At 40.8% G+C, this 25,535-nt stretch overlaps 1 protein-coding gene across 1 annotated transcript; it reads left to right on the top strand.

Annotated features, from left to right (window-relative positions):
- Positions 1 to 832: 832 nt before the first annotated feature.
- TMEM62 (transmembrane protein 62) lies at positions 833 to 24,624 on the top strand. The gene is made up of 13 exons (XM_063117644.1): positions 833 to 944; positions 2,661 to 2,798; positions 3,681 to 3,726; positions 4,177 to 4,318; positions 7,973 to 8,097; positions 8,249 to 8,371; positions 9,594 to 9,749; positions 10,593 to 10,752; positions 11,862 to 11,975; positions 13,568 to 13,652; positions 16,658 to 16,762; positions 18,218 to 18,336; positions 23,770 to 24,624. Exons 1-13 carry the CDS (start codon positions 842 to 844, stop codon positions 24,094 to 24,096), a joined length of 1,743 nt encoding a protein of 580 aa, XP_062973714.1. The 5' UTR covers positions 833 to 841; the 3' UTR covers positions 24,097 to 24,624.
- Positions 24,625 to 25,535: the final 911 nt, after the last annotated feature.

The raw sequence follows: 25,535 nt of genomic DNA, 5'->3' as shown, positions 1-25,535 counted from the left end.
AGTTCAGGCGAGTCAAGGCTGGCGGGGCAACTTGGTGGTGCTGCTGCTGCCGCCGCGAATCCCGGGTAGAAACCTAACTAGTAGAAGCTGGTGGCTTCGGTTTCAATGGGAATGTGCATCCGCGCAGGGTTTCAGTCAACATTCTAAAGGAGCCATCCGAATTGCTGACCTCAGTTTCGGACTGAGTTCAGCACCTTTAGAGTTCTGACGGAAACCCAGAGCATACTCACAGCCCCACTGAAATTGGAGCCAACTCCCTGCCAGTGACAGAGCAAAAAACACCCGGCAATATTGCCTTGAGTTAAACTCATCAGACAGCCATGATCTTATCTATTAACTGTGATCATGTATATCTATGATAATCAATAAATTGTATAGTTCTCCAAAATCATACTGTATTTTTAAGACATTAGGAAAAAGAAGGTAAATTGTCTGGCGGAGGGGGATGAAGTCACTGAACAATGGTAAATGGTTAGCTCTGATAACAGACCAGGAAACTATATTAATGGGCTGATGGGTTGGGTTTGGCCTGGCCTGGGTGCTTGCAACAGGTAAAAGCTATTCAATACGGTAACATACTGTTAGACATTAATTTGTTTGCAAATGTTACATGGGTGTGTCTTCGTCTGATGGTGAATATGTCAGGTGAACTACATTAACATGAGCAAGTGATAAGATACCTTCTTTTCTGGAAATAAAAATGTAAAGCTATTGGTGATTTCTATTTTAATATAATACATTTAAGGAAACTTTCTCTTGGCTGTCTTTGGGTGTGTGAGGCATGCAAAAATGCTGGTTATGAAATTAAGCTATTAATATTGTTTCCTGGTAGGTATCAGATATGCACATCAGTAAATTTCTGGATCCTACACGAGCTTCTGATTTTGAAAAGTTCTGTGTGGAAGCAATTCCTGTAATTCAACCTGCACTTACATTAGTAACAGGTGAGATATTGTTCTTCTCCCCATCCCTCTCCTCCTACTCTAATTTCTCTGTAGAAAGTGCTCAAGGCTTGAATCTCTGAAATCATGAATAATGTTTGGTACGTGTGGATCTGAAATAAAAAAAGTTCAAGCCTTGTCACTTAGGAATTTCCCCATTAGGAATTTCCCAGATGGCTAGAAATCAGGGAATTAGGGAAAGTCTAAGCACAGGAATTAATCCTGTACTATTCGAGTTGAACTCCATTATAAGTAATCATTCCTATGCTTCTCCTTCCTGCACTACTTTATCAGTCAGATCTCTGCTTCAGTCTTATGTGGATTGAACTTCAATTTATTTGTGTGTTCCCAGTCCCTTGTTGTAGAGGCAACGTTGGCTATCTCCCTCTGTATATTTATGAGACTGACCCAGGATTTTCTTATTAGAAAACGTTTATTGCTTAATTGTTCTAGTGGCTCTAATGATTTGTTGATTTATCTTTATTATTTTTATACCTTGTCCTTTCCCATGGATTTAGGGCAGTTTACAATAATTTCATCAGTATCCATCTCTGAGCCCATTGGGGACCATCTCAGTATTAAGTTTGGATAGCTTGGGGAAACAATGGGGAACAAACTAAAAATATAAACCTTGGACTATGCTTATTTATAATGTTATAATGAATATTTAAACATCTCCTGGTGTAAGCTGCTTTGGGGTTGGGTTTTACCAGGAAATGGGATTGAATAATAGACATTGAGTAACAAATAATAGACATTGAATAAATGAGAATGCCAGATCAGGAGTGATGCAAAACGTTTGGGTAGTGATGACATTACACTTGAAAACAAGCTCACTTAGTAGCTTCCTATGAATACTGGGTAGCATCCTATGAATATTGGACAACATGGATCCTTAGAGGAAAATCCCGGAGATAAAGAACAGTTGCCTACCATTCCTCACTAACCTCAGAATTAGAAATATGTGCTAGTTAAAAGACTGTAATTAAGAAGGGACTACCTTCCCCACAACACACACACACACACGGAACTAGGCACCACCATAATGTTGGAAAGCTGGCTATGCTACTGGGCAAGGAAGGAGTGAGAGTGAGCTTGGTTCTCAAGGCATACCAATACTCACTCATCTTGCAGCATCCTAAACAGCAGGTTGTGGCTGATGGCCCGTTGTTTAACACAGGTTCCCTCTCTATCACTACCCCAGTCTTTTCTTTAATTAGAGCCAGTTTATTTTGTGCCCTATAGTGAAATGGAAGACTCTTATTCCGATTGGGAGTGAGTTGTGATTTTAGGAATGGGGGTGGGGAGAGAATATGCCTATTGCTTCAAGCACTAATGAGCCCAGAATCAGGGGCAGGATAATCTTGCACATACATATCTGACTGTATTCCATATTGCAGCCTACTTGTCTTGATCTGAAGAACTCAAATGTAACACTGAGCACCACCTACCTGCATAGCCTTACTCCTTTATCTGCAAATGTCCACCTTGGGTTCTGTTTGTTTATCACACTAGTGTGAGAAAGGAGTGGAATCTACTAGTACTGGCTTTTTATATATGATATTAAAAGGGAAATTTTGCATTTAGCCATTACGTCTGTTGCAGCACACCCTGGGATCTAAGCACAGATGAGCTACTGTCTTGATCACTATTTTGTTTCATTGAATTGTTTTACTGTGTAGTTCTTCCATGTGTTATGTAAAATGTGTTCATTTTCAGGTGACCTGACTGATGGAAAAACAAAGGATAAACTTGGGTCTGATCAGTTTGAGGTGGAGTGGCAAACTTACCAGACAATCCTAAAAAGGACGAAGGTCATGGAGATAACCAAATGGATAGACATAAAAGGGAATCATGGTAATTATTGTTGTTGTGGTGGTTGTTATTATTATTATTAAAATTTGCGTTGTTTCCAACCACAAAAAGCAGTCTTGAAGAAACTTATATACACATTACAGAAATCTATGATTACTATAAATGGGTGAAGAGGGGTTGGAATCAATATAAACTATAATCAGCACATTAATATGAATAAAAATAAATACTATAAAAACATCATTTATTTATTTATTTATTTATTACATTTTTATACCGCCCAATAGCCGAAGCTCTCTGGGCGGTTCACAAAAATTAAAACCACAATAAAACACATCTAAAAACGATACAATAAGAAAAGTAGTAATCCACAAATACACAAAATCTACCCCCTTTCACAGCCTAGAATGAACATTACAGAAGCGGTCCACAATAAATGAGTCAAGAATTTAGAGTTGGGATTTTTCTTTTTTCTTCATCAGTGGAGAACAGTAGACTGCCCTATAACTCATTCCTTATATCCCTATTATAATTATTATGATAACAAATGTGACCTTATGTGTACTTTAACTGTAGATCACTTTGGAAGCCAATCTTGGCTGGAAAGTAGGGTAAAATGTAATTTAAAAATCAGTGAAGGTCAAATAGTATTTAGTTGTTTAGCTTGTGCTCTGTAGTGTTTGGTGCCTAGTGAGAACATTATACGTAGTAAACATTATCATTATTTTTTCCAAAGTAATGTTACATCTTGGCTTATGGTTTTTAGAGTAAATCTTGTTGCCCAGGTTAGACTGGAACAAGGCTTTGATCCTTTATCTCACGTTCATACTGCATTGGACTTGTCTGAACCTAGATCACTGTTTTTTCCATTTCTAGATTGATCCTGAATTTGGTCCAAAATATTGTTTGCCATTTTTATTGCAGATACATTCAATGTTCCAAGCTTGGAGAATGTCAAGAATTACTACAGGTATGTCAGTGTACCATGCTGAATTCAGAAGTCTAGAACGAGATTCGATTTTGTTTTGCACAGAAAGTTTCTATTCAAACAAGGTATATGTACTATAAAAAGTAGCCTAGCAAATAAGTATTTAGGGGACAGTCATCCAGCCTAGTCTTCGGTTCACTTGTGCCATTCGTCTCTCTTTGCTACTGCTATTATGATTTCACTGCAGCTCCACTTCTTTGTCTTGGCCCTTTGAGAACAGAGAGGAAGAATTGAAGTGGCCCATTATGTCATATCATTGCCTACCTTGTTTTAAAGCAAGAGTACGGCTGAGCTCAGCACAAATGCAGTTCTGTATCCAATTCTTTCAACCTTACAGGACTCTTAGTAGAATTTAGTAGAATCTTTCACATTTTTCTTTCTTCTAGACTTTTCTGACCTCAGTATTCCCATTTATTTATTTATTTTTGGCAGGAAATACTCTGCCTGGCAGAAGGATGGCTCCTTCCATTACATCCACACCACACCTTTTGGCAAATATTCTTTCATCTGCATGGATGCAACTCTCAATCCAGGCCTCAAGAGACCCTACAATTTCTTTGGGATACTAAATGAGGTAATGTAAAAAAAGAGAGTGCATTACAGCACTAGTTTGTCTCCTTATGCAGCCAGTAAAATCTTGTATTACATGACACCTGCATACAATCTGATGTCTGTGTGAAATCCTTGAAGACTAGATTAGTAATTTGTCTTTTGACACTGTCCATCATGGATTTGATTTCTTCCTATTTTCAGCCCCTTGAGATCTCTAAAATATTCCTTTCTTCTTCATATTGTTATGTGAACCCCACTTCCCTGAGTAGTGAAAAGTAATGAAAAGTTTTAGGGGTGTAGTGCTTATCTTGGTTTGGGATCACTGGTGATTTATAGCATTTTGGAATATTTGAATTTATTTACAATTATACAAGTTGAACATAGGTGGAGGCAGACAAACACTTCAACAAAGCAATTTATGCTGCCCCATATGAGGTCTCTAGAGAGGCACCCCTGCATCCCCAGATGTTATTAACAAACTATTGTTTCTTTTCACACAGAAACCTACATTATATCATTCTGAGTTGGGAAACATAGCCCCCCTACCCCTTTATCTGTATTACATAGCAATCTTCTAGGAATTGTTGCTATTGTTATTAATAATAATTGAATTTCTGTGTTGCTTTCCAATACAATAAGCAGTGTCAAAGAGTCTTACACCCACAATACAGAAACCCATGATTAATATAACATGAGTGAAATCAATATAAACCATAATCAGCACAATAATACAAATAAAAATAAATACTACAAAAACATAATCTAAAAACAACCCAATATGAAAAGTGTTTATCTAACTACACAAAATCTACCCCTGCTCACAGCCTAGAATGAACATCACAATTAGTTTCCATGTGAGGGGTTTCACCTGAAAGTCTCAGGCTATTAACATTCTGTTGTCAAGTCCAAGACTGATTTAACTGTTTTAAGGCATGTCCACAGTGATAGTAGCAAAAATCTGGTAACAAAATTAAAAAAAAAATCTTATTGATTTGGTAATTATTGTTTCTGCATGTTTTTAGTGCAGACTGAAATACTTTTTATGTTATTTCTGTTTGCTGACACAATCTGTTACTTTTCTCTTCTCCCAAGATGTAATGAGCCTGAGTCTGGTTTTTTGGCTCATCGTTTCTAAAGTTCATATAGTGTTTTTAAATGTATGTGCATGTTGCATGTTTTTGTGGTTTTAAATTTTTTTATATTGTTTTTAAATGTTTTATCTTATATGAACCGCCCAGAGAGCTTTGGCTATGGGGCGGTATATAAATGCAATAAATAAAACATTTAAATCATAGCACTGCTTTGTATGAAGGATGAGCTGGAAGAAGTCAGTGTTGTAGAAGTACCAGGCAAGACAGGCAGACAAACATACTTGTGTGAAATCCTGATCTTTTGGGATCATTGTTTAATTATATCCCGTCTTTGTCCTATGATGGACCTGAAGTGGGTGTAAAAAAAATCCTGTGACAGCATTTAAAAATCAAACCCACTCCAAAGTTTCATATGCACTCTAATATAGCTTCTTTGAGATTAGGTTTGCCCATTCACTTTAGTGGGGAGAGCAGCTTCAAGTATGCATGGTTTTAACATTTCATTTTCTTTATTACTTTAAAATACTTAAGCCATCTTTCAAAGGCAACCACACAACCGAAAAGACATCTAAGCATCAAAATAAAACAGCAGGTCTAGCAGATAACTTAGCTACAAATCACCATCATTCCCAAGTCCATGCTAGCCAAACATACTCATGAACAACTTGAGCAGTCATCACCTTTTGGGAGCAGATACTGGTGTAAACTCAGCGTGAAGTAACACATGGCTACAACTTTACACAACTGACATTGAAGTGACCTGCTGGGCCTTTGCAAAGCACAAAGACATGTGTACACAGAGTCTACTCAGCAAAATGTCTGGTTACCTGAGCATGGAAAGCCAGACTTTTTCATATAATAGAGAATTAGGTTGAAGATAAAGCCTGTGGTCATCAGGCAAGTGATAAACAGTCAAGGTCAAATCATAGACCTACAAGGGAATCTGGTGTCCCTTTTTGTGTGTTGCCTTCCTCCTAATTTCTTTGTCTGGACTCATGCGTATTTGATGATGGTGTATTGCTCCAAATGTTTGATTGCACTCAAAGCTGATACACACATTAATTTTTGCCCATATTTTTTCTGCATGTAAACCATCCCCAGACATGTCATCTCACTGATGTGGGACAAAAAGTATCACTGCAGTCACCAAAAACTCATCGAGCATTTTCAGTAGCTAAGACAAGACGTCTAAGCCTTCCCTGCAGAATTTTATCCTTCGTGCAAGTTTATGCCATGTACTTCAATTTGGTGTTGTAGATAATTTTCAAAAGACTCAGGAAACTCATGAGAACTCCTTGCCCTGGTATAGAAACTGAACAGTGGCCAAGTGTGAGAGGAGAATATTTTGTATTTCAGGAACAGAAGTCTTTACTGTAAAATAATTATTCAATGCTAGAGTTAAATCTATACTACTGCTTTATAGCGGTATTGCAGTCACTGATAACTGTTTAGGCACAATCCACATTCCAGATACCACTTTTTATTCCATACCCTGCTTTTTATTCCACATGTTGTGTGGAGAGCACACAACATGTTATTTTCATCAGCTGGCAGAACTCTATTTTCAGCAGCAAGGGATGATGGGATACAAGCGGGAGGACTAAGAAGAGGAGGAAGGGCAGGGGACAAGCTAAATCATCACACCACGGTTTAATAATCCGCTTACAGTTTCTTATAACCAACTCACAGTTATTTCTCTGATCATGTGGGGAATTCCCGCAAAATAACCCACTGTGAGTTGAATATTAACCAACTGTTGACTACTGCGGCATCTGAACGCAGTCAATGTGTGCAAGCTGGTGGGGTTACTGTGGGATCCCAGTAGCTGTTTGAAATATTTGTAGAACCTTTTAGCAACCCTGAACCATTTTATACTCTATATGCTCCTCAACAATTATGGGATCAATTGTCCTGTGGTATTCATTCCTCCCTATCATAAATTAAATTTTTGGTGTGTGATTTTACCACTTCAAGAACATTGTAGTAGTTTTTTTTCTGGTTTTTGTAATTTTATTTCTGTACATTCCTGTATGTAAATGGTAAAACAGCCTTATTACAAAGCACCGCAGGTGTCCATTAGACCCCAGGAACAAATTATAACACAGAGAATTAATTCTGCTCCAAGGTGATGTTAACTGGACATATAAGTTAACACGCTTGTGATGCAAATTTCTATTATTTGCAATGTTATCTTGAAAACAAAAACCTTATTAGTCTATTGGGGTACATTTGAACCTTTCAGATATTTATTGTGAGCCTAATATTTCACCTGGGCATTTTTTTCGCTTTTGCTTTCTCGTCTGTTTTCTTTTGGAGAGTTTCTTGATAGCCCAATGAGGAATTTAAATAACCATCCAATGCGCCTCAATGGCTTTTGGTTTTGGAGTGTGATTCCAATTAAAAAAAATGATATTAAACTGGGGTCATATCAAAATAAATCATTCACTTTATATCTAGTTAGAAATTTAAAAGGAGTCTTTTGAACCCCAGCAGCAGATTGATAGTGTCAAAAAAATACCATGTGAAAGTTAATTCTTGGTAACCAACGTGCTACTAAAACTCTTACTGTTGTTCTTTCTTTTCAGAATAAAATGGAAGAGTTGTCTTCACTGGTGGCAGAAAGTCGTGACAGTAACCACAGCATTTGGTTTGGCCACTATCCCACCTCATCAATCATCTCTAGATCTCCAGGAATACGAATGGCAATGCGGTAATATCTCTTTTCTTCAGCGGAAATGTGTTAATTACTCTTTTAATAAGAAGCTTAGGAGTAATTGAATTATTTTTACTGCTTTTGTTAAGATAGCATTTGGATGGTATTTCTTCTCCAAAATCAATCATAATAATAATCTTTTAATTAGTTCCGCCACAGCTTATTTGTGTGGGCACTTCCATACATTGGGTGGTCTGGTCCCCGCCCTACATACTCGTCACCATCATGGCACTTTAGAACTGGAGCTCGGAGACTGGAAGGATAATAGGAAGTAAGTAAATTTTCATTGCAAAAGGTTTTAGCTATTTATAGTTCCATTTTTATAGCAATGTGAAATCAATACAAGGATCCTTTTTTACTTGAAAGGTTATTGGTCATCTAATTACACCAAAGAAGAGTGTACATGCAAAGCAGGAAGGGGCAAAGGGGTGGAGCTGAGACTGCCCCAGAATCTCCAGATCCTCAGCTTTCATTTAAAAGGAAAAACAAGCCTCTAGTCCTTGTAGGGCCGAAGATATGAGGCAAAATGTGCAGCCACTGTTCTGCCCAGTTGGAGACAGCCTAAAGGTGGCAGGAAAGACAGAGTTCATGATCTTTCTAACTCAAGTCTTGTAAATATTTTTTAAAAATTATCCTGAAAATGTATGCAGATAATTATTATTATTATACCCATATCATTATACATAGTCATCATTTTTAGACCCCATAGTGGGTCGTGGGAGAGGACTTCCTCTGTTGTGGCACCCCGCTTATGGAATACCCTCCCCTTGGAGGCCTGACTGGCACCGACACTGGCTTCATTTTGGCGCCAAGTTAAAACATGTCTTTTTATCAATGCCTTCAAGGGCTAAATTCCCCATGGTTACACATAGTTTTAATTGATTTTGTTTTATTGCTTTTTAAAAAAATTCTACCGGTTTTAATTTGTTAACGATTTAATGCATGTTTAGCTGTGCAAATTATTTATGTTTATACTGTTCTGATTTTCTCTATGCACTGCCCTGAGACCCCAGTGATAATAGGGCAGGATACAAATGTTTCAATACATAAAATAATTAAAATATTGTAGGAGACAGGGCTGCAGCTAAGGAAGTGTGGGTGGAGAAAGTGTGGGAAGTGTGATCATTTGCTTGCGCTTGGCCAAAACAACCCATATGTGCAAAGTGAGAAATTCTCTTGGATTGCTTTGTTCTTCTCTCACTGATATAAAAATAAATCTAATTGATAACTATAGAAAGCACCGGTGAAGAAATACTGGCTGGTACAAGAGATCAAACTAAGCCATCAACTTTGATTCTTGAGAAAACAGAGGGTCTAGATTAAATGGAAGCAAACCAGGGAGCTTCGGCTGTTGGGCGGTATAAAATGCGATAATAATAATAATAATAATAATAGATAAATAATTGAAGTTGAATCACCAGATAATGTAAATCTTGTAATTTAAAATATTCTTTGGTAACTTAAAAGGTATTGTTTTAATTGTTGAACATCAGGTACCGGATTCTCGCTTTTGATCATGACCTCCTCAGTTTTGCTGATCTGAAGTTTGAAGAATGGCCTGCAGTTCTTATCACCAATCCCAAATCATTTCTCTATAGTAGCTCTGTTCATGAACCATTACAAAGAATCCTTCATTCTACCCACATCAGGTAAATGGATTTTTTCAGACGTTTAAAATGTTGTTTAAAATGTTCTCTTGCATATATGTGGTTGAGTGTATCTGTATATTCATTCATTAACACAGTAAGGGGGTGATGCCTGTAAGCCTCCGAAATCAGATGCTTACCGGCATCCTGTGTAGAGTGGGTGGAACGGTGGAGGCAGTTGTTGCCTCTGAACTTCTCCACTCTGCAGTTTGTCTAGATGGGCTTTTTTGCCCATCTAGCCAGAGTGCATCAGAGCGGGAAGGGAGGAGACTCGGGAGGCCTCAGGATATGTCATATCCTGGCTTCCCCAGTCCCCTCCCCTCCAGCATGCCCCCTTTATCCCTCTCAGTGAGGCAGCTAGTGCGGTTCTCTCCAGACTGTCTCCGAGGAAGAAAGGGAAGGGCCCAGGGATTCCTAGATCTGTGGTCAGAGCAATGTCTCTGACCTTGGATCCAGAAATCCAAATTATCCTGTCTAGGGACCTGTCTACTCTGTCTGGAGAGCCATAGGAATGCTCCCTCTGTGATTTAAAATGTGAATGTATTGTAAATGACTGGTTCAATAGGTCATTTTGCCTTAACCAATTTGTTAAGTATCTTAACAATGTATTAGGATAATCCTTTAATATATTTTACAGGGTGTTCTAAAAATTCCATAAACACATTTTTATGTCTGTTTCCAAATTCTCCATCCTATTCATCCCAAAGTCATCTCTGCCTCAGGGAATAGGCACTTCATTGGGGGTCACTTATACAGTCTTGTATGAGGACAAATAATATAATGACTTTTATTATAAATGTAACTGTAGTGATATCATCTTAACAAGTTTATTTCTTTTATACTTAGAGTTTTGGCCTTCTCTCCGTCTCCTATCGAGTTTGTCAAAGTTAGTATTGATGGTGTTCATTTGGGTGATGCTGTTCAGGCATCTGGACCACTTTACACACTGAAATGGGCCCCCAAAGACTACAGTCAAGGGTTTCATCAGATAGATGTAACAGTTCAGGTGAGCTCTCTGCTACTGCTTATCATTTTATCATACTTTTGATAGCCTTCAGCTGAAAAACATATTTTAAACATTTTTTTACTTTGAAGAACTAGGTCAATCCCTGCTCATCCTTGACCACTCAGTGGGCATCCTTGGGCAAATTCTTGTTGCTCAGCCCCACTAAAATAAAACAGGAGAGATACAGCAAATAGGGCAGGTGAGAGAATGTACAGTTGGTTGTATTTTATTTCATATATATAGCTTGTTTTTCAGTGTTTATGTCACCCTCTAACATAACCAAGAAATGGGGCTACACAGTTAGGATCAGGCTTAAATCTAATGACTAGGGTCACCAGAAACAGTTTTAGAGGACCCTGAACAAGGTGCCCAGTGACTTTACAAGCAAAACAGCTGTTGAGAGCAGTGGTGGGGACTGGCAGTTGCAGGAGCAATTCCTCATGGCACCACCCGCCATGAGAGGAGGCATGGCGATGAGCCGTGGCACATGGTGATGGGCCATCACTGAGAGCAGTGGCAACTCTTCTAAGCACCACCTAGCACTAAAAAGACAAGTTACTGGGCTGTGTGGTTGGAGCTGCCACCATCTTACTTACCCAGAATGCCTCTGTACACCAGTGTGGCATTACAGAGTGACACTGCATCAGGGGCTGGACCCAGAGGCACTCTGAGAGAAGTAAGATGGTGGCAGCTTCAGCCACGTGGCCCAGTGGTCCTCTCAGGTCCTAAAATAAAATAAATGGTGTTCACATCATCCACATTGGGTCCTTGGACTTTGGCATTTGCCTGACGGTGCCAAGTGCTGACTCTGGGCCTGCTTTGAGTGTACCTCTTTACTTCCAGAGGAGTAAATGGCAACTATTCACTTATACTGAGAAAAATAAAGTGTTGCATTTTGGGACACTGTTGCAACGAGGGCAAGCCCTAGCCTCCACCCCAATATGTGATGGCCAAGCTGGAAGGGGTCCTGGGGTCCTTGCAAGTAGGCAAGTCTGCCTTCCATACACACCTGTCCCATAATAAAGATAGGCATTTTACCAATAATGATAATAGTCACATTGCTACCACTTATTTAAAATCTTGTTTCTTCCTTGTGTTCCATATTTTAGGATGTCAGTGGTAAGAGTGCTACTCAGTTCCATACATTTGCTATGGAAGAAAATCTGTCCCTCAAGTTTGGCCTTCTGGCATCTTGGCTTCTTCTTACTGACCATTATATATGGGTGAGTATTCCCCTGGAGTTTTACATTTTTACGAAATTTCATTGTTGTGTCCTCTCAAACTCAGTATAGATACATAAACAAATGTTTCTACACAGCTCTAACAGACACAGCTTAAATTCTTAGATAGCCAACATCCACTGCTCCCTCATCAGATCTCCAGGGAGATGGTCAGCATCCTGAGATGTATATAGATCCCAAACTCAGCTCTCTGTCTTTGTCTTAAACTGTCATAAACATGCAAACTCCTAGGGCTTCTCTATGCAAAAGCTTTTTATCCTGCGATTTTACTGGGGCTTCTGCTTCTGGATTCTTCGCGGGATTAAGATTGGCCCTTTTACATACACTTCTACTCCCCCCCCCCCAGAATTTCCTTTATCTGCAAGTTTATTTATTTATTTATTTAGCGTATTTTTATCCCACACCTCAGCCAAAAGGCTCTCGGAGCGGCTTACAATGTATCAATAAAGAAGACAGTCCCTACCCTCAGGCTTACATTCTAAAAAAAAAGACATGAGACACAAGGAAAAGTGGATGGGGAGGGAAGAGGGAGAAAATAAATAGAAATTAAGGAGACTGTTTAGGCTGGTGGGAAGGCCCTACTCCGTCCTCTCATCTCCCAATGGAGGGGCAAACCAACAGCTCCTTCTTCCCCACAAGGTGAAGATGTTAGCCCTTTGTGGGGTGGGGGTCCAACTGAAGCAGGCTCTGATGGTCCCTGCCTGCTCCAGTCTCCCTCGCAAGTTCTATATGTTTCATTATACAGCCTCTAGATGGCGATGTAATATACTGCTGTTATAGCACAAGTTCTTTACACAGAGAAATTCAGCTTGCAATATTTAAATAGCTCATTATTCCCAATCTTTAAAAAATTGGGATAAAGGTCAGAAAGCACAGGGGAGGCTCTGGTGGTTGTCAGTGTCATGTAAAGGACCAGCAATCTCAATCACAGGATAAAAATCTCATGTAGAGAAGTTGCTAGATTCAGTCATCTGTAGAGAAAGCTCTCAGCCTATCCCCTTAACACTTGGCAATTTGGAAAGAAGTATTCAGGAAGTTTCCAACACCATTAATCCTTTCATGTGCAATTCTACCCCTCTCAATCAGAGAACACTAAATAGCCAGCCAGTCTTCGGTCATAAAGAAAAAAGAACCATTTTGGAATTTTGGCACTCTTGGGTTACAACTTTTGCATATATTGTATACTGTGTGTGGGGGGGGGGGCAAGGGGGTCAGTTGTTTTGAAAAAAACTCACACTATCAAAAATTAAAAATAATAAAATCAGCTAAAACAAAACAATGTAAAAAATAAAATTCTGTTACACAGAATAGCCACAGGAACTTTAAATCCCCCAAAACCTGCTTGAAAAGGTAAGTTTCACCCATCATTTCCAGAAGTAAAAATGAAATTCAAAGAATACTTTGCTTTGAGTTTGCTGTTTTACTATTGCTTATCTTCGATTCTCAGATTTTTCTGTGCTCTATTGTCTTCAATTTACAAATGCTGCTAAAAGCAGTTTGTTCTCCCACCACATTGATTTCTATATATAGTTTACTTGGTATAATAAAAAAAATGCTTTTTTTTTCTTTTTCAGGTTCAAGCAGTGTTTGTGATAACCACTGTAATTCAAATTGTCCTGTTGATTATTTTCCGGTACCGAGGAAAGCCTACACTTAAAAGTAAGAGCTTATTATTTTAAAATATAACCTTGATCTTTTCCTTCCCTCTCTCCTTCCCCTTTCTTATTCATTATGTTCATATTGTTTAGTTTAAGACAGCAGTCCCCAACCTTTTTGGCACCAGGGACTGGTTTCGTGGAAGATAATTTTTCCACGGACTGGGGAGGGGGTTTGAGGGGAATGGTTTTGGGAAGCCCCACCCACCCACCCCACTCCAGCATCCTGGCTTTGCTTTGGCTGGGTGGGCGCCCAGCTGAAGCGAAGCCAGGACAATAGGGCAGGTGGGCGGCTTCGGAACAGCACGCCCGGAAGTCGCTCTCCCAGTGGCTTCCGGTCGGGTGCGCTGTTCCGAAGCCGCTGCCCCCCCCCCCCCCGCGTCCTGGCTTCGCTTCGGCTGGGCAGGCGAGATGGTGCCCTGTACCCAGGTACACTGGGGTGGGGGTGTGAAAGCAGCTTACCTGCGCGGCCTGGTTCCTAACAGGCTACAGACCAGTACCTGGTTTAAGACATTTACTTAATGGATAAGTGAATGCTTTAAACTAAACAAATGTGTAAATGTGAACTTTCAGTTAAATCTCCCAGGTGTTAATTCTTCGCTGACATTGAGTCCCCCCCCCTTTTTTTAATATTGTAATGTGGTTACAGCTGAAAGGTAATATCTGTGTACGTTATTGGCACAAAACTATTTTAAAAGTAAACTTTGTCCTATTCCTCCTTCAGTCTATAAATGTTTACTGTGAGTGGGTCTTGTGGCAAAGGCATGTCAAACCTCCTTGGTCCATTGACTCGAAGAGAGGCAGCTAGAAACAAGCTTTAACTCAAAAGTTTAATAAAAGAAACCCTCCTAGTTACAACACTGGAAGTCTTCAAAGAACATAAAACAATCGGGGAATAGCTCATTCTTTTGGAGAATTCTCTCCCCTTTCACTTACAGCATGGACTGACACCATTGCAGGTAAATAATCCCACCATCACCACCCCCAGTTTGTCTTTGCCAAATGCAGAAGAAACAGCGCCTACAACTGCTAAACCTTTTTCCACTGTTCCCTCCTCGTACCTTTCCTTGAGAAAACACTGACTCCTCCAGTCTGGAGGAGTAAAGTTCATTGCAGCTTGTTTTTGGAGCTTGTTCTTAAATGGTCAATGTAGGAAGAGCGGTAGATCTCTTCTCTCTCCAGTAAGTAAAGTAGCTCCTGACAGGCGTGTAGAGCAGCAGAGGTTGGGGTTTTCCATGTAAAAAGCTGATCTTCTCTCCTGTTTTGCCTCTCTTACTCCTGTCTTGCTCTCTGTTTGTGTCTTAGTCTCTTCTCCTACTTCTCCCCACTTATCTCCTTTCCCCCCTTTTTATCCAGTACTGGCCAGCTTTTCCTCCTAGCAACTTCTTTTCCCACCCTCATCCCTTCTCCTGGTTATTCCCATCAGAGTGATTAACACGATTGTCTAACTTGGGCTGGCTGATGCTGCTATTTGCTGCTCACAGCTGCCCCGGCACAGCGAGTCTCAGCCTAGTGTTCGGAGTCTAGGGCAGGATCTACACTACTGCTTTAAAGCGTTTTATAACAGTTTTGACAACTGTTGAGGCAGAGGACTTACTCCATATAGAGTTGTCAAAACTGTTATAAAGTATCTGGCCCTGGCAATGCAGGGATGGGGTTGATGGGTGCTGTGTAAAAGACTGCAAGCCCTGCCGATCCCTCACACTTACCCAAATATGAAGTTTACATCATTTTGAAGATTAGGGTCAAGGTTTGGGAAGCCACAGGAAAAAGAGTGATGTTGGGGGGGAAACTGCCATTGCATACTTATGTGTCCTAATGCTATTTGGACTGTTATGTATTGAAGTCATACCCATGCAGAAGAAACCAAGACTTTAATTGGCAAGGACTGTCAACGTGCCAGAGATCAGGGGGTTGTTTATACAACGCAGCTTTGATTCCCTCAAAATGCTGCGGCATCACTGCTGCAAAGCGGAACCAATAAATATAGACAGCAGAAGGGAGTGCAGACTATCCGGCCAGAAAACTGTAGCGCTGGCAGCCATTCGACTCATCAAGCCCTATGCTCCTACACTTACCCTGGGTGCGGGGGTGGGGAATCACAATTGGGCTTGGATCTGTCCCCAGCAATGCCCACGAGGCTTAACCCGAATTGAGGTCACCACCGTCAGACAGAGGCCATGGCTAGACCAGGCCTATATCCCTGGATTGTCCCGGGATCATCCCTGTGCATCCAAATGACACACAGGGGATCCTGGGAGGAGGCAGGGACGAACCCTCCATTTGCCTGGGATAATCCTTAGGTCTAGCTAAGGCCAGAGAAACAACACAGCAACTTTGGAGCAACAACAACAACAAAAAGTCAGTAAAACCACACCATGAAAAAGTGCAGTTTAAAGGTTCAAGCCCGATGGGCTGCAAGTTGGTGGCTGCGTCATATAAACAATGCAGCACCGCTGACAGCCATGATGGAGTAAATAGGCCTTTTAAATAAAATCTTTATATTGACTCCTTGTCTTCTTCTTTTTTTGCAATGGGATGCTATTTTTTCCTATTTTGCACCAAAGGCTTGCCTGGCCCAGTGTATACAATGCTAATAAATTTTGAAATGTAACCACTCAAAGATATTAAGAAGATGTGAAATATGCAACTCACAGCTTGGATGGAATATCTTTGCACACACCACCAGGAAGTTTCTATGCACAAGTTCCCATTCACTTTGGTGAATAAACCTGCCCTTTAACTTTTAGGATGCTTTTAGGATTTTTTTTTAGGAAGTTTTAAAAATGTATACTATGTTTTTAATCAGTATTTTATGTTTTTTATGCTTACTGTTGTTCCCCGCCTCCATCAAAATGGAGAGGCGGGTAAGAAATAAATTTATTATTATTATTATTGCTATTATTATTTAACTTTGCTGTGGAATTTTATCACTCTGTAAAAGGTGCTCTGTATGTTTTTCAACAATAGCAAGCATTTTTTAAGACTGAAAATTTCTTTCCATTTTAGAACCTCTGGGTGTAGCAGTACAGACCACCCTTTCTCTTCATGTCCTGAGCAAAACAAACTTCTTATATTACTGGTTCCTGCTGCTGAGTTTGTATACTGTTCTAGGTAAGATGCAAACAACACTGAAAAATGGTTTCATTGACATCCCAATAGTGTTCCTAGCTTAAAACCCCTGAAGATTTTTTTATTCAGTGTTTTTTTCAATAGAACTCTAAATCTAAACTTTTTTAAAAATGGTTTTGCAGTCGGGGTAACACATGTCATTCAACTTGAATGTGAACAAAAACCATATATGGTACCAAAACTTGTCAGAGTAGTTTAAAATAGAGTGACAGTGATTGATTTGTGGAATACACTTTGCAGGAGATAATTATTAGACACCATGAAGGACACCAGATAAGGATATTTTAAAATTTAGCAAACTACAGATTTTTCTAACCATCAGTGATATTGAGTGGAGAGTCCTGGTTGTTTGTTTAACACTACTGAAAGGCATACTGCTAGGCCTTGTACTACTATAAAAACACCAACATTGCACAAAAATGAGATCTAGCTGACAGCTGAGTTCACATTCACCTGTAAGGTAGACAGTGCAAAAAAAAAAAGTGCCCTTCTCAATCCTTACTGCTCTTTTCTGTTGTTCCAGTTTTAGCACGTATATGGCATTTCTTATTTAGCAACTTTACATTTTTAGATGTTCTTTCCTAACAACTCTCATTTTATTCTCTCCTAACAACTCTCATTTTACAAAGCCGGGGTGCAAACTGAGATCCATATCTAGCTTCTACATCATAGCACTCTTAGGGCTCATCTACACAAAGCAGGATATTCCACTATGAAAGTGGTATGAAAGCGGTATATAAAAGGCAGGAGCCACACTACTGCTTTATAGTGGTATTGAAGTGCACTGACAACTGTTGCAGCCCATGATACATACCATATACCTATTTATTTATTACATTTATATACCGCCCCATAGCCGAAGCTCTCTGGGTGGTTTACTAAAAGTACCACTTTCATCATGTTATATCCTGCTTAGTGTAGATGTGCCATGGGCCCCAACAGTTGTCAGTGCACTTTGGTACCACTATAAAGCAGTAGTGTAGATCCTGCAGTGCACTTCAATATTTCTAAAAAGCTGTAGTGTGGCTCTTGCCTTTCATATACCACTTTCATACCGCTTTCATAATGGAATATTCTGCTTGGTGTAGTTGAACCCTTAGGAAATATCTGTTTGCAAATAACAGTTTAATTTAATTAATTTAAAATACCTGTATCTCAACTTTCCTTGTGAAACTCAACAGGGCTAACAACAGAAATCATAGAAGACTATATAAAATAATACAATAAAATTAAACTTCATTTTTTGCCTATGCTAAAAAGCCTATACATTGAATATATTACTGCTTATCAGATGGAATTATTTACAAACATATCTTACCCATTTATCTATTTTTGTAACAGTGACTAGTTTTAAGTGTTTGTAAGTGATACTCAGACAAAGGAGGCGTCAACGTGTTCTTGTAATCACATTCAGTATAATGCTTTTCCACCCTACAGGACCCTGGTTTATTGGTGAGATGATAGATGGTCATATGGGCTTCTGCTTTTCCTTTGGGGTATTTCTTGATGGCCATTTCTTTCAAGGCAGTATAACCTTCCTAGTCGGAGTTATGCAGGTAGGACTTTCAATATATAACACTTAACAAATAGCTTGACATTTTTTCCGTAAACATTTTAAATAATGCCCTCAAATGTAGTGATGTGCCTGTTTTGATGCCAGATGACTATGATATGTTAGACTGCACACTTTTGTACAGCTCATTCAGATCAAATCTGATTTTCAGTGTAATTGCTAATTCCATGGTACAGAACAAAAGGGCAAGTATTTATTGATTTAGAACAGTGTTGAACCTCTTTTGTCCCGAGGACCGAATTCTATTTCAGAAAAGTTCTTGGGGGCTGCTTTCCAGTAGTGGGTGGGGCCAGAAACAAAAGGAGTAGGGATAAAATACCAAAAATCCCAGCCTATTGTAGTTTAAAGCTCTTACTGCCAGTAACTAAGCCTTAGAAAATTTTAACCTTTAGAATGGGGAAATACCGCACAAAAGCTGGGGAAACACCAAACTATCAGTGGTTGGGGGAGAAGAGGGATAGGGCCAAATGAACTCAGATGGGCTGGTTTTGGCCCACTGGCCTGAGTTTCTGCACCCCTGATTTAGAAGATGTATATCCTCCTTTTTTGTTACAAGAGTCTCCATAGAATTTTAGAACAGAGCAAAGCTAAAACCTGTTTTGTAGCAGCAGGTGCAAAGCTAAAGCAATCCAAATAACTGGCAAAATGAAAAGGTATTGGCAACTTGCCTAAAAGCTAAAAATGAGGGAGCCAACTAACTCTCCCAAGCAAGAGCATTTCACAGCTTTGCTACTGCTTCTACTGAAAAGGTCCTCTCCCATGTCCCAATCAACAATGCCTTTGAAAGCAAAATGACATGGATTAAGGTCTCTGATGATTATGAAGCAGGTTTGGGCAATTTGAGACCTGCAACACCACTCCCAAAATCCCTAGAATGTCATCACATGGGGGAAAATCGCGTTTCCTTACTGTCGCTTCTCCGCCCACGCTTTTGTCCTTCATTACTTCCTCTTTTGAAAGAGGAAGTAAACAATATGCACGTGGTCTATTCAGTGGACCATTTTGATTGCACTGCTTCTGCACACAGCAGGGGATAGCGGCAAGTTCCATCTCAAAAAATAATTCAGACTTACTGGGGTGTGTGTGTTTTTGTCGCATGAAGAAGGCTAGAAGGGACGGGAGGCACATGAGAGGCAGACGACATCATGAGAGGGACCTGTGAAAATCCTTGAGTGCCCAGTAACGAGCATGCAATAAAACGCTCAACTGATGGCGCTCCTAGTTAGCCTAAGCAATGGTGAGGGGAGTTGTAGGCCACAACATGTAGAAGTCTACAAGTTACCCATCCCTGCTGTAAAGAGAGGCAGACTGCTGTGGAAATACCTGGCCCCTATCTAGAAAGGGTTTTGTAGTGTGTTTCCCCCTGCCAAGCTCCAGCCATGAGCTTACAAGTTCTTTCAGGGTTTCCAAGGAGACAAGAAAGTAGTCAGACTCAGAAGTTTACTTACACGAAGACAGTCTTTTTACTAGAATAGTTTTCAGCACATATAGGCATATTCTACATAAAAAGGTGGAACAGACTGTGAAAGCTTCCTGCACAAAAGACCCTTCGGCGAAATCTAGACACCCACTTCTGGGCACAGGAACAGTTATAGTATAACTGAACTTGGCATTGCCCCCAAGTTCAGAGAGTGATTACTCATACATGGGGATTAATAACAAAGCAACTCTTCTCATCATAAGCATCTATAGCATAAGGTTACATGTGTTGATAAACAAGGCACAACTAGGCATTTCTTTGGCACACATAACTATCTTCTTCACCCAGGTGCACTTACTAATTGGATAAAGAGGCTGGAATCTATGTATAGTACCAGGCTACACAGATAAGACATTTATTTTATTTATTTATTTATTTATTTAGAATATTTATATACCGCTCCCCATTGAAAAATTTCGGAGCGGTGTACAAGGTAAAATGAAAATAACAACAGAATAAAAACAGTTAAAACAAAATTTAAAAGAAGCAATAACAGTAATCCAAGGCTGCATGTTAAAGAAAGGCTTCTTGGAATAAAGATGTTTTCAGGAGGCGCCGAAAGGAGTACAAGGTTGGCGCCTGCCTGACCTCCAGAGGCAGGGAATTCCACAGGAGGGGCGCCACCACACTGAAGGCTCTTCCCCTGGTGGATTCCATTCGGAGGATGGATCTAGGTGGAACCATCAGGAGCAGGCCCTCAGATGACCTCAGTGACCAGGCAGGTTGGTAAGGGAGAAGGCGCTCTCTCAGGTGTCCTGGTCCCAAGTTGTTTAGGGCTTTGTACACAAGTACAAGAACCTTAAACCTGGCCCGGTAGCAAATAGGCAGCCAGTGCAGTTCCCTCAGCAGAGGAGTTACATGCTGGAAAGGGGCAGCTACAGACAACAGCCGAGCTGCAGCATTCTGCACTAGCTCCAGCTTCCGGAGCAGCTTCAAGGGCAGCCCCACATAGAGTGTGTTGCAGTAATCCAATCTTGAGGTTACCAATGCCTGTACCACCGTGGTCAAGCTATCCCTGTCCAGGAGAGGCCGTAGTTGGCGAACCAACCGAAGAGGGTAAAAGGCACTCCGAGCCGTAGCAGCTACTTGAGCCTCCAACGACAGAAATGGGTCTAAGAGTACCCCCAAACTACGAACCTGTTCTTTCAGAGGCAGAGCAACCCCATCCAGAACAGGCAATGAGCCTGTCTCCCAGACTCGGGAACCACTCACCCACAGGGCTTCCGTCTTGCCAGGATTCAGTCTCAGTTTATTGGCCCTCATCCAGCCTATTACTGAGTCTAGGCACTGGTCCAGGACCTGCACAGCCTCACCTGATTCAGTTGTCACAGGGAGATAGAGCTGCGTGTCATCAGCGTATTGATGGCATTTAGCTCCAAATCCCCTAATGACCACTCCCAACGACTTCATATAGATGTTAAATAACATTGGGGACAAGATGGTGCCCTGCGGCACTCCATAGCTCAATTGCCAAGAGGCCGAGGACTGATCACCCAATGCTACTCTCTGAAAACGACCCCGTAGGTAGGACCGGAACCACTGTAAAACAGTGCCTCCGATGCCCATCCCACAGAGTCGATCCAGGAGGATACTATGGTTTATGGGACCAAAAGCCGCCGAGAGATCGAGCAGGATTAACAGGGTTGCATTCCCCCTGTTCCTCTCTCGATAAAGGTCATCCATCAGGGCGACCAAGGCTGATTCAGTCCCGTAACCAGATCGGAACCCAGACTGGAATGGATCTAGATAATCAGTATCCTCCAAGAGTGCCTGCAGTTGCTCCGCTACAACCCTCTCAAGTACCTTCCCTAAAAAAGGAGTGTTAGCAACTGGGCGGTAGTTGCCTAATACCATCGGGTCCAGGGTGGGCTTTTTCAGGAGTGGTCGCACTACTGCTTCCTTAAAGACAGCAGGGACCACCCCTTCCCGGAGAGAAGCATTTATCACCCCCTGGACCCACCCAGTCAGACCCCCTCGGCTTGCTTTTATAAGCCAGGAGGGACAGGGATCGAGAGGGCAAGTGGTTGGTTGCACTGTTGCAAGCACCTTGTCCACATCATCAGGCCGCAATAACTGGAACTGATCCCACAAAATTGGGCAGATGGTGGCATCGGACATCTCAACTGGAGCTGCACTAAAAACGTCAAGCTCGCTGCAGAGAGAAGCGATCTTGTCCTCAAAGTGTGATGCAAAAAGGTCACAGCGGGTCCTTGATGGAGCCAGGGCCCCATTTGCTGGGGATGATGTTAGCAGCCCTTGGACCACCCGGAAGAGCTCCGCTGGACAGCTACTCGAGGACGCAATGGAGGCAGCAAAATAAGCCTTCTTTGCTGCCCGCACTGCCACGCAATAGGAACGATTATGCACTCTACAGCGTGCTCGGTCATCTTCGCTTCGAGTCTTGCGCCATTTGCACTCTAGCCGACGTCCAGCCTGTTTCATTGACCGCAACTCCTTAGTATACCATATACTGTTCTCATGAGATCACTGTAACTGTCCTTTGAGTCATCTTTCCCATAACACAAAGGAATGTTGCTGACTGGTACAGAAGCAAAATAAGTTTGCTAGCTTAAAGGCAGAAAGCAGCCATTCACCCAGGAGCCTTTGCAGGCAGCCATGGTTTGCAAGCCACCAGGCCATACATAGTGTTACAGGCTTTGGAACTGCTGGATAAACTGGCATAGGAGATAGAAAATATACTGTTTCCTCCTTAAGGGTGTTCACTGTGACCATGGAAAACAGACATAGAGCATAAGTCTGCTATGGGAACAAGGATGCACAGAAACAGTATAATCACTAGCACCTTCAATTGTGCCCATAAACTAATAGCTTACATGAAGCAGATTTTGGCTGCTGTATTTTCACTAGCTGAAGTTCTGAACACTCCTTAAGGGCAGCGCCATGTGGTAAATATGTAATCCAAGCATGTATGACTGTCCAGATTTTCTTTTTCCAGGAAAGGGTGCATTGTAAGTCTGATTTGGGGGGGGAATGATTACCTTTTCACACTGCAGAAGATCTATTTATAACAATTCTTCAAACCAAACCATATTTATACCGTTACACAAATTGGATAAACCTTTTGTAATTGTATCCTTCAGTTGAGAAGATCTAGAAGAGTTGAAAGTGCATTCATGTAGCTCTTGAAAAATTCTGTGTGGGTTGTGGCTGTCTGTCATGGGCAAATTATGGAATAGTGGTTGTGACATCACTGATAAACGTGCTCTCTCCTGCCTGCAGCATTCCTGTACGTGTTTAATCTTCAGAGAACTTTTCTAAGAAGCTTGAGCTCCTTCAAGTTAGACCAAAATACTAGTGAACAGCAGCAAAGCTGATTTCCTACTCCTTTAGCAGTAAATCTACCATTGTTGCTGGGTTTCTTTCTTTGAAACTTGTAACTTGCCATTTTCAGGCACATAACTGTGGCATTTACAAAGATATGAATGACTACCACTTCTGCTCTCCAACGCTGCAACACCACATCTCCTCTTAATCCGTGTGTGTGTGTTAAAAAAACCTGTCAACTTTGCTTCCTTATCAAATTGCTAATCTCTGTTGCGAGACAATCCTTCCCCACTTCAATTCTGAGACTCACAGAATTACAGAAAACAATAAATACTGTGCAGGATTGCAGGATACAAATGAGATAGCACAATACTCTGAAATCATTGTATGGAGAAGATGCGAGCATTTTCAATTTTCAGTAGACGGGGAGCATTTTCTACCTGCCACCAAACTTTCTCTTCTAATTTCTCTTCATTCGCCACTGATCTCTCATTGAGACCTAGCTTGGATTCCCAGGAGCAGAGCTGTCTTTATGAAGTCATATACCAGTGCTTAGAACAATTTTATGTGCTTTTGTAACTTCCACATTCTAACTTACTCTGTACATATCCTGTGAAAATAGTCTAACTATCTTTTCTTTTTTTGGGACAGGTGCTGTTTTTTAACCTACCGTTGATGGCATATACATGTTGGTGTTTGTTGATGCGTTGCCAAGGGCATTGCTTCAGCTCCCATCTTTATCGTGCCAAATGGTATTGGACTGTGCCTACCCACCTAATCATGGCACTCCTATTTTTCTGGCAGGTATTTTCCTGCTATTTCCTGCTGCAGACATATGGAATTACAGCTTTTTTCCTCTCTCCATTGAGAACTTGGATTGTGGGACTAACCCTCCTTCTGGTCTACAGGACCTGGACGCTCCAGTCCTCTGTACTGAGAACCTTTATTGTGGAAATGAAAAACTACCAAAGTTCTTAATAGCTCCTCTACAGGGAATTGAAGTAACCTTTCACCTAGACTGTTATGTGGTGAAGCTGTGAACTACATATTTGTATGACTGATACCAGTGCAACCTGGACAATTGAATGTGGAGGCTTAGAGCTGTCCTGAAATTACTTCTGTACTGCGTTATAATAGGACTTTTACCAACCCCTCTTAAGCGGATCTACAGCACCTGCCTCAAGAGCTACTTCTTTATTATATTTGTTAATATTTGTTTTGAATTGCTGTCACTTTACTGCTAAACAAAGATCATAAGGAGAATATGGTGATTAACTGTAATTCTATTTTTCAGTGTTTACATATGGAGTGTCACACCTTAATATGGAAGCAGCCGCTATTTGGACAGTAGTAACAGAACATAGTCACCGTTCAGGGCCTAAAAATATATAATCCCTTCCATCTTTCTGCTAAGAGCAGACCCTTCCCCTTCCCCACACCCATTTTAAAAACCGGTTTTGAAACTATGTAGGCTTTTAAAAATATGAATTTGTATACTCCCAATTAGTTCTTAGGGTGGTACACACTAAAATAACAATGCAACATAAAATACAATAAAAACAATACCACCAGTTATAATAAGCAGTAGTTATAACGGTTAGCGCCCATAGTTTAAAAGGCCTTGGGGTAAATAAAGTTCTTCACTTGGTGCTAAAGAGTTAGCAAAGTAGATACCTGGTGAGCTTCTTGGTGGTGGAGTTCCATAAATGGCATACCACTGCTAAAGAGCCTCCTCTCTGTTTACCAGCCATCTCCTTCAGATGGCAGGGAAAAGCACAGCAGGGTCTCACTTGCTTACCTCCATGCGTTGACAGCTTGATCTGGAGACAGGTACTCATCCTGAGGTCAGCACCAAAACCTTGAATTATGCTTGGAAATTTTCGGACAACCAGTTCAGCTCTAAGCACTTGAGTTATATCCCATATGATGGCAACTGTATTATTGACTAATGAGTTTCTGGGCAGTCTTCAGGAGCAGTATTTTTATGTTGCATTGTTATTTTAGTGTGTACCACCCTAAGAACCAATTACAGTAACCAATCCTGGATGTTATCAAAACATTGAATGAATATATTTTATTACGGTCATTGACCAATAAAAACATTGATAATCATGACAATGCTATTTCGGTCCAGAAGATGCCACAGCTGGCACACAACTCTCAGATGAGGAATGGTGCTCTGTATAAATTGGCTTTCCAGTGACAAAGCTGGAACTTGGAGCAGGCTGTTAACTTGATCCATTGGGGGAGTGTAACCCCATTTAGAACAGGCTGAACAATACTAAGAGCAGATGAAACCACCTATCCAAAGCACCTCTGCCCTCTCAGGATTAAGTTTCAGTTTATTCGCCCTCATCCAGCTCATCATTAATTCCCGACACCAGTTCTGTTCTTCTACCTTCTCACCTGAGCCAGAT

Source organism: Elgaria multicarinata, chromosome 2, assembly GCF_023053635.1.
Source record: "Elgaria multicarinata webbii isolate HBS135686 ecotype San Diego chromosome 2, rElgMul1.1.pri, whole genome shotgun sequence".
Classification (NCBI taxonomy): Eukaryota; Metazoa; Chordata; class Lepidosauria; order Squamata; family Anguidae; genus Elgaria; species Elgaria multicarinata.
The sequence above is the reverse complement of the archived record's forward strand: the minus strand, read 5'-3'. Positions and strand labels throughout refer to the sequence as shown.

What these genes read in the sequence shown, in the direction of transcription:
- TMEM62 (XM_063117644.1), top strand. Translation starts at nt 842, where the DNA reads ATGCACATCAGTAAATTTCTGGATCCTACACGAGCTTCTGATTTTGAA. An exon ending in AATGTCAAGAATTACTACAG is followed by an intron (nt 3,727 to 4,176) that starts GTATGTCAGTGT and finishes TATTTTTGGCAG; the next exon opens with GAAATACTCTGCCTGGCAGA. An exon ending in TCCTAGTCGGAGTTATGCAG is followed by an intron (nt 18,337 to 23,769) that starts GTAGGACTTTCA and finishes TTTTTGGGACAG; the next exon opens with GTGCTGTTTTTTAACCTACC.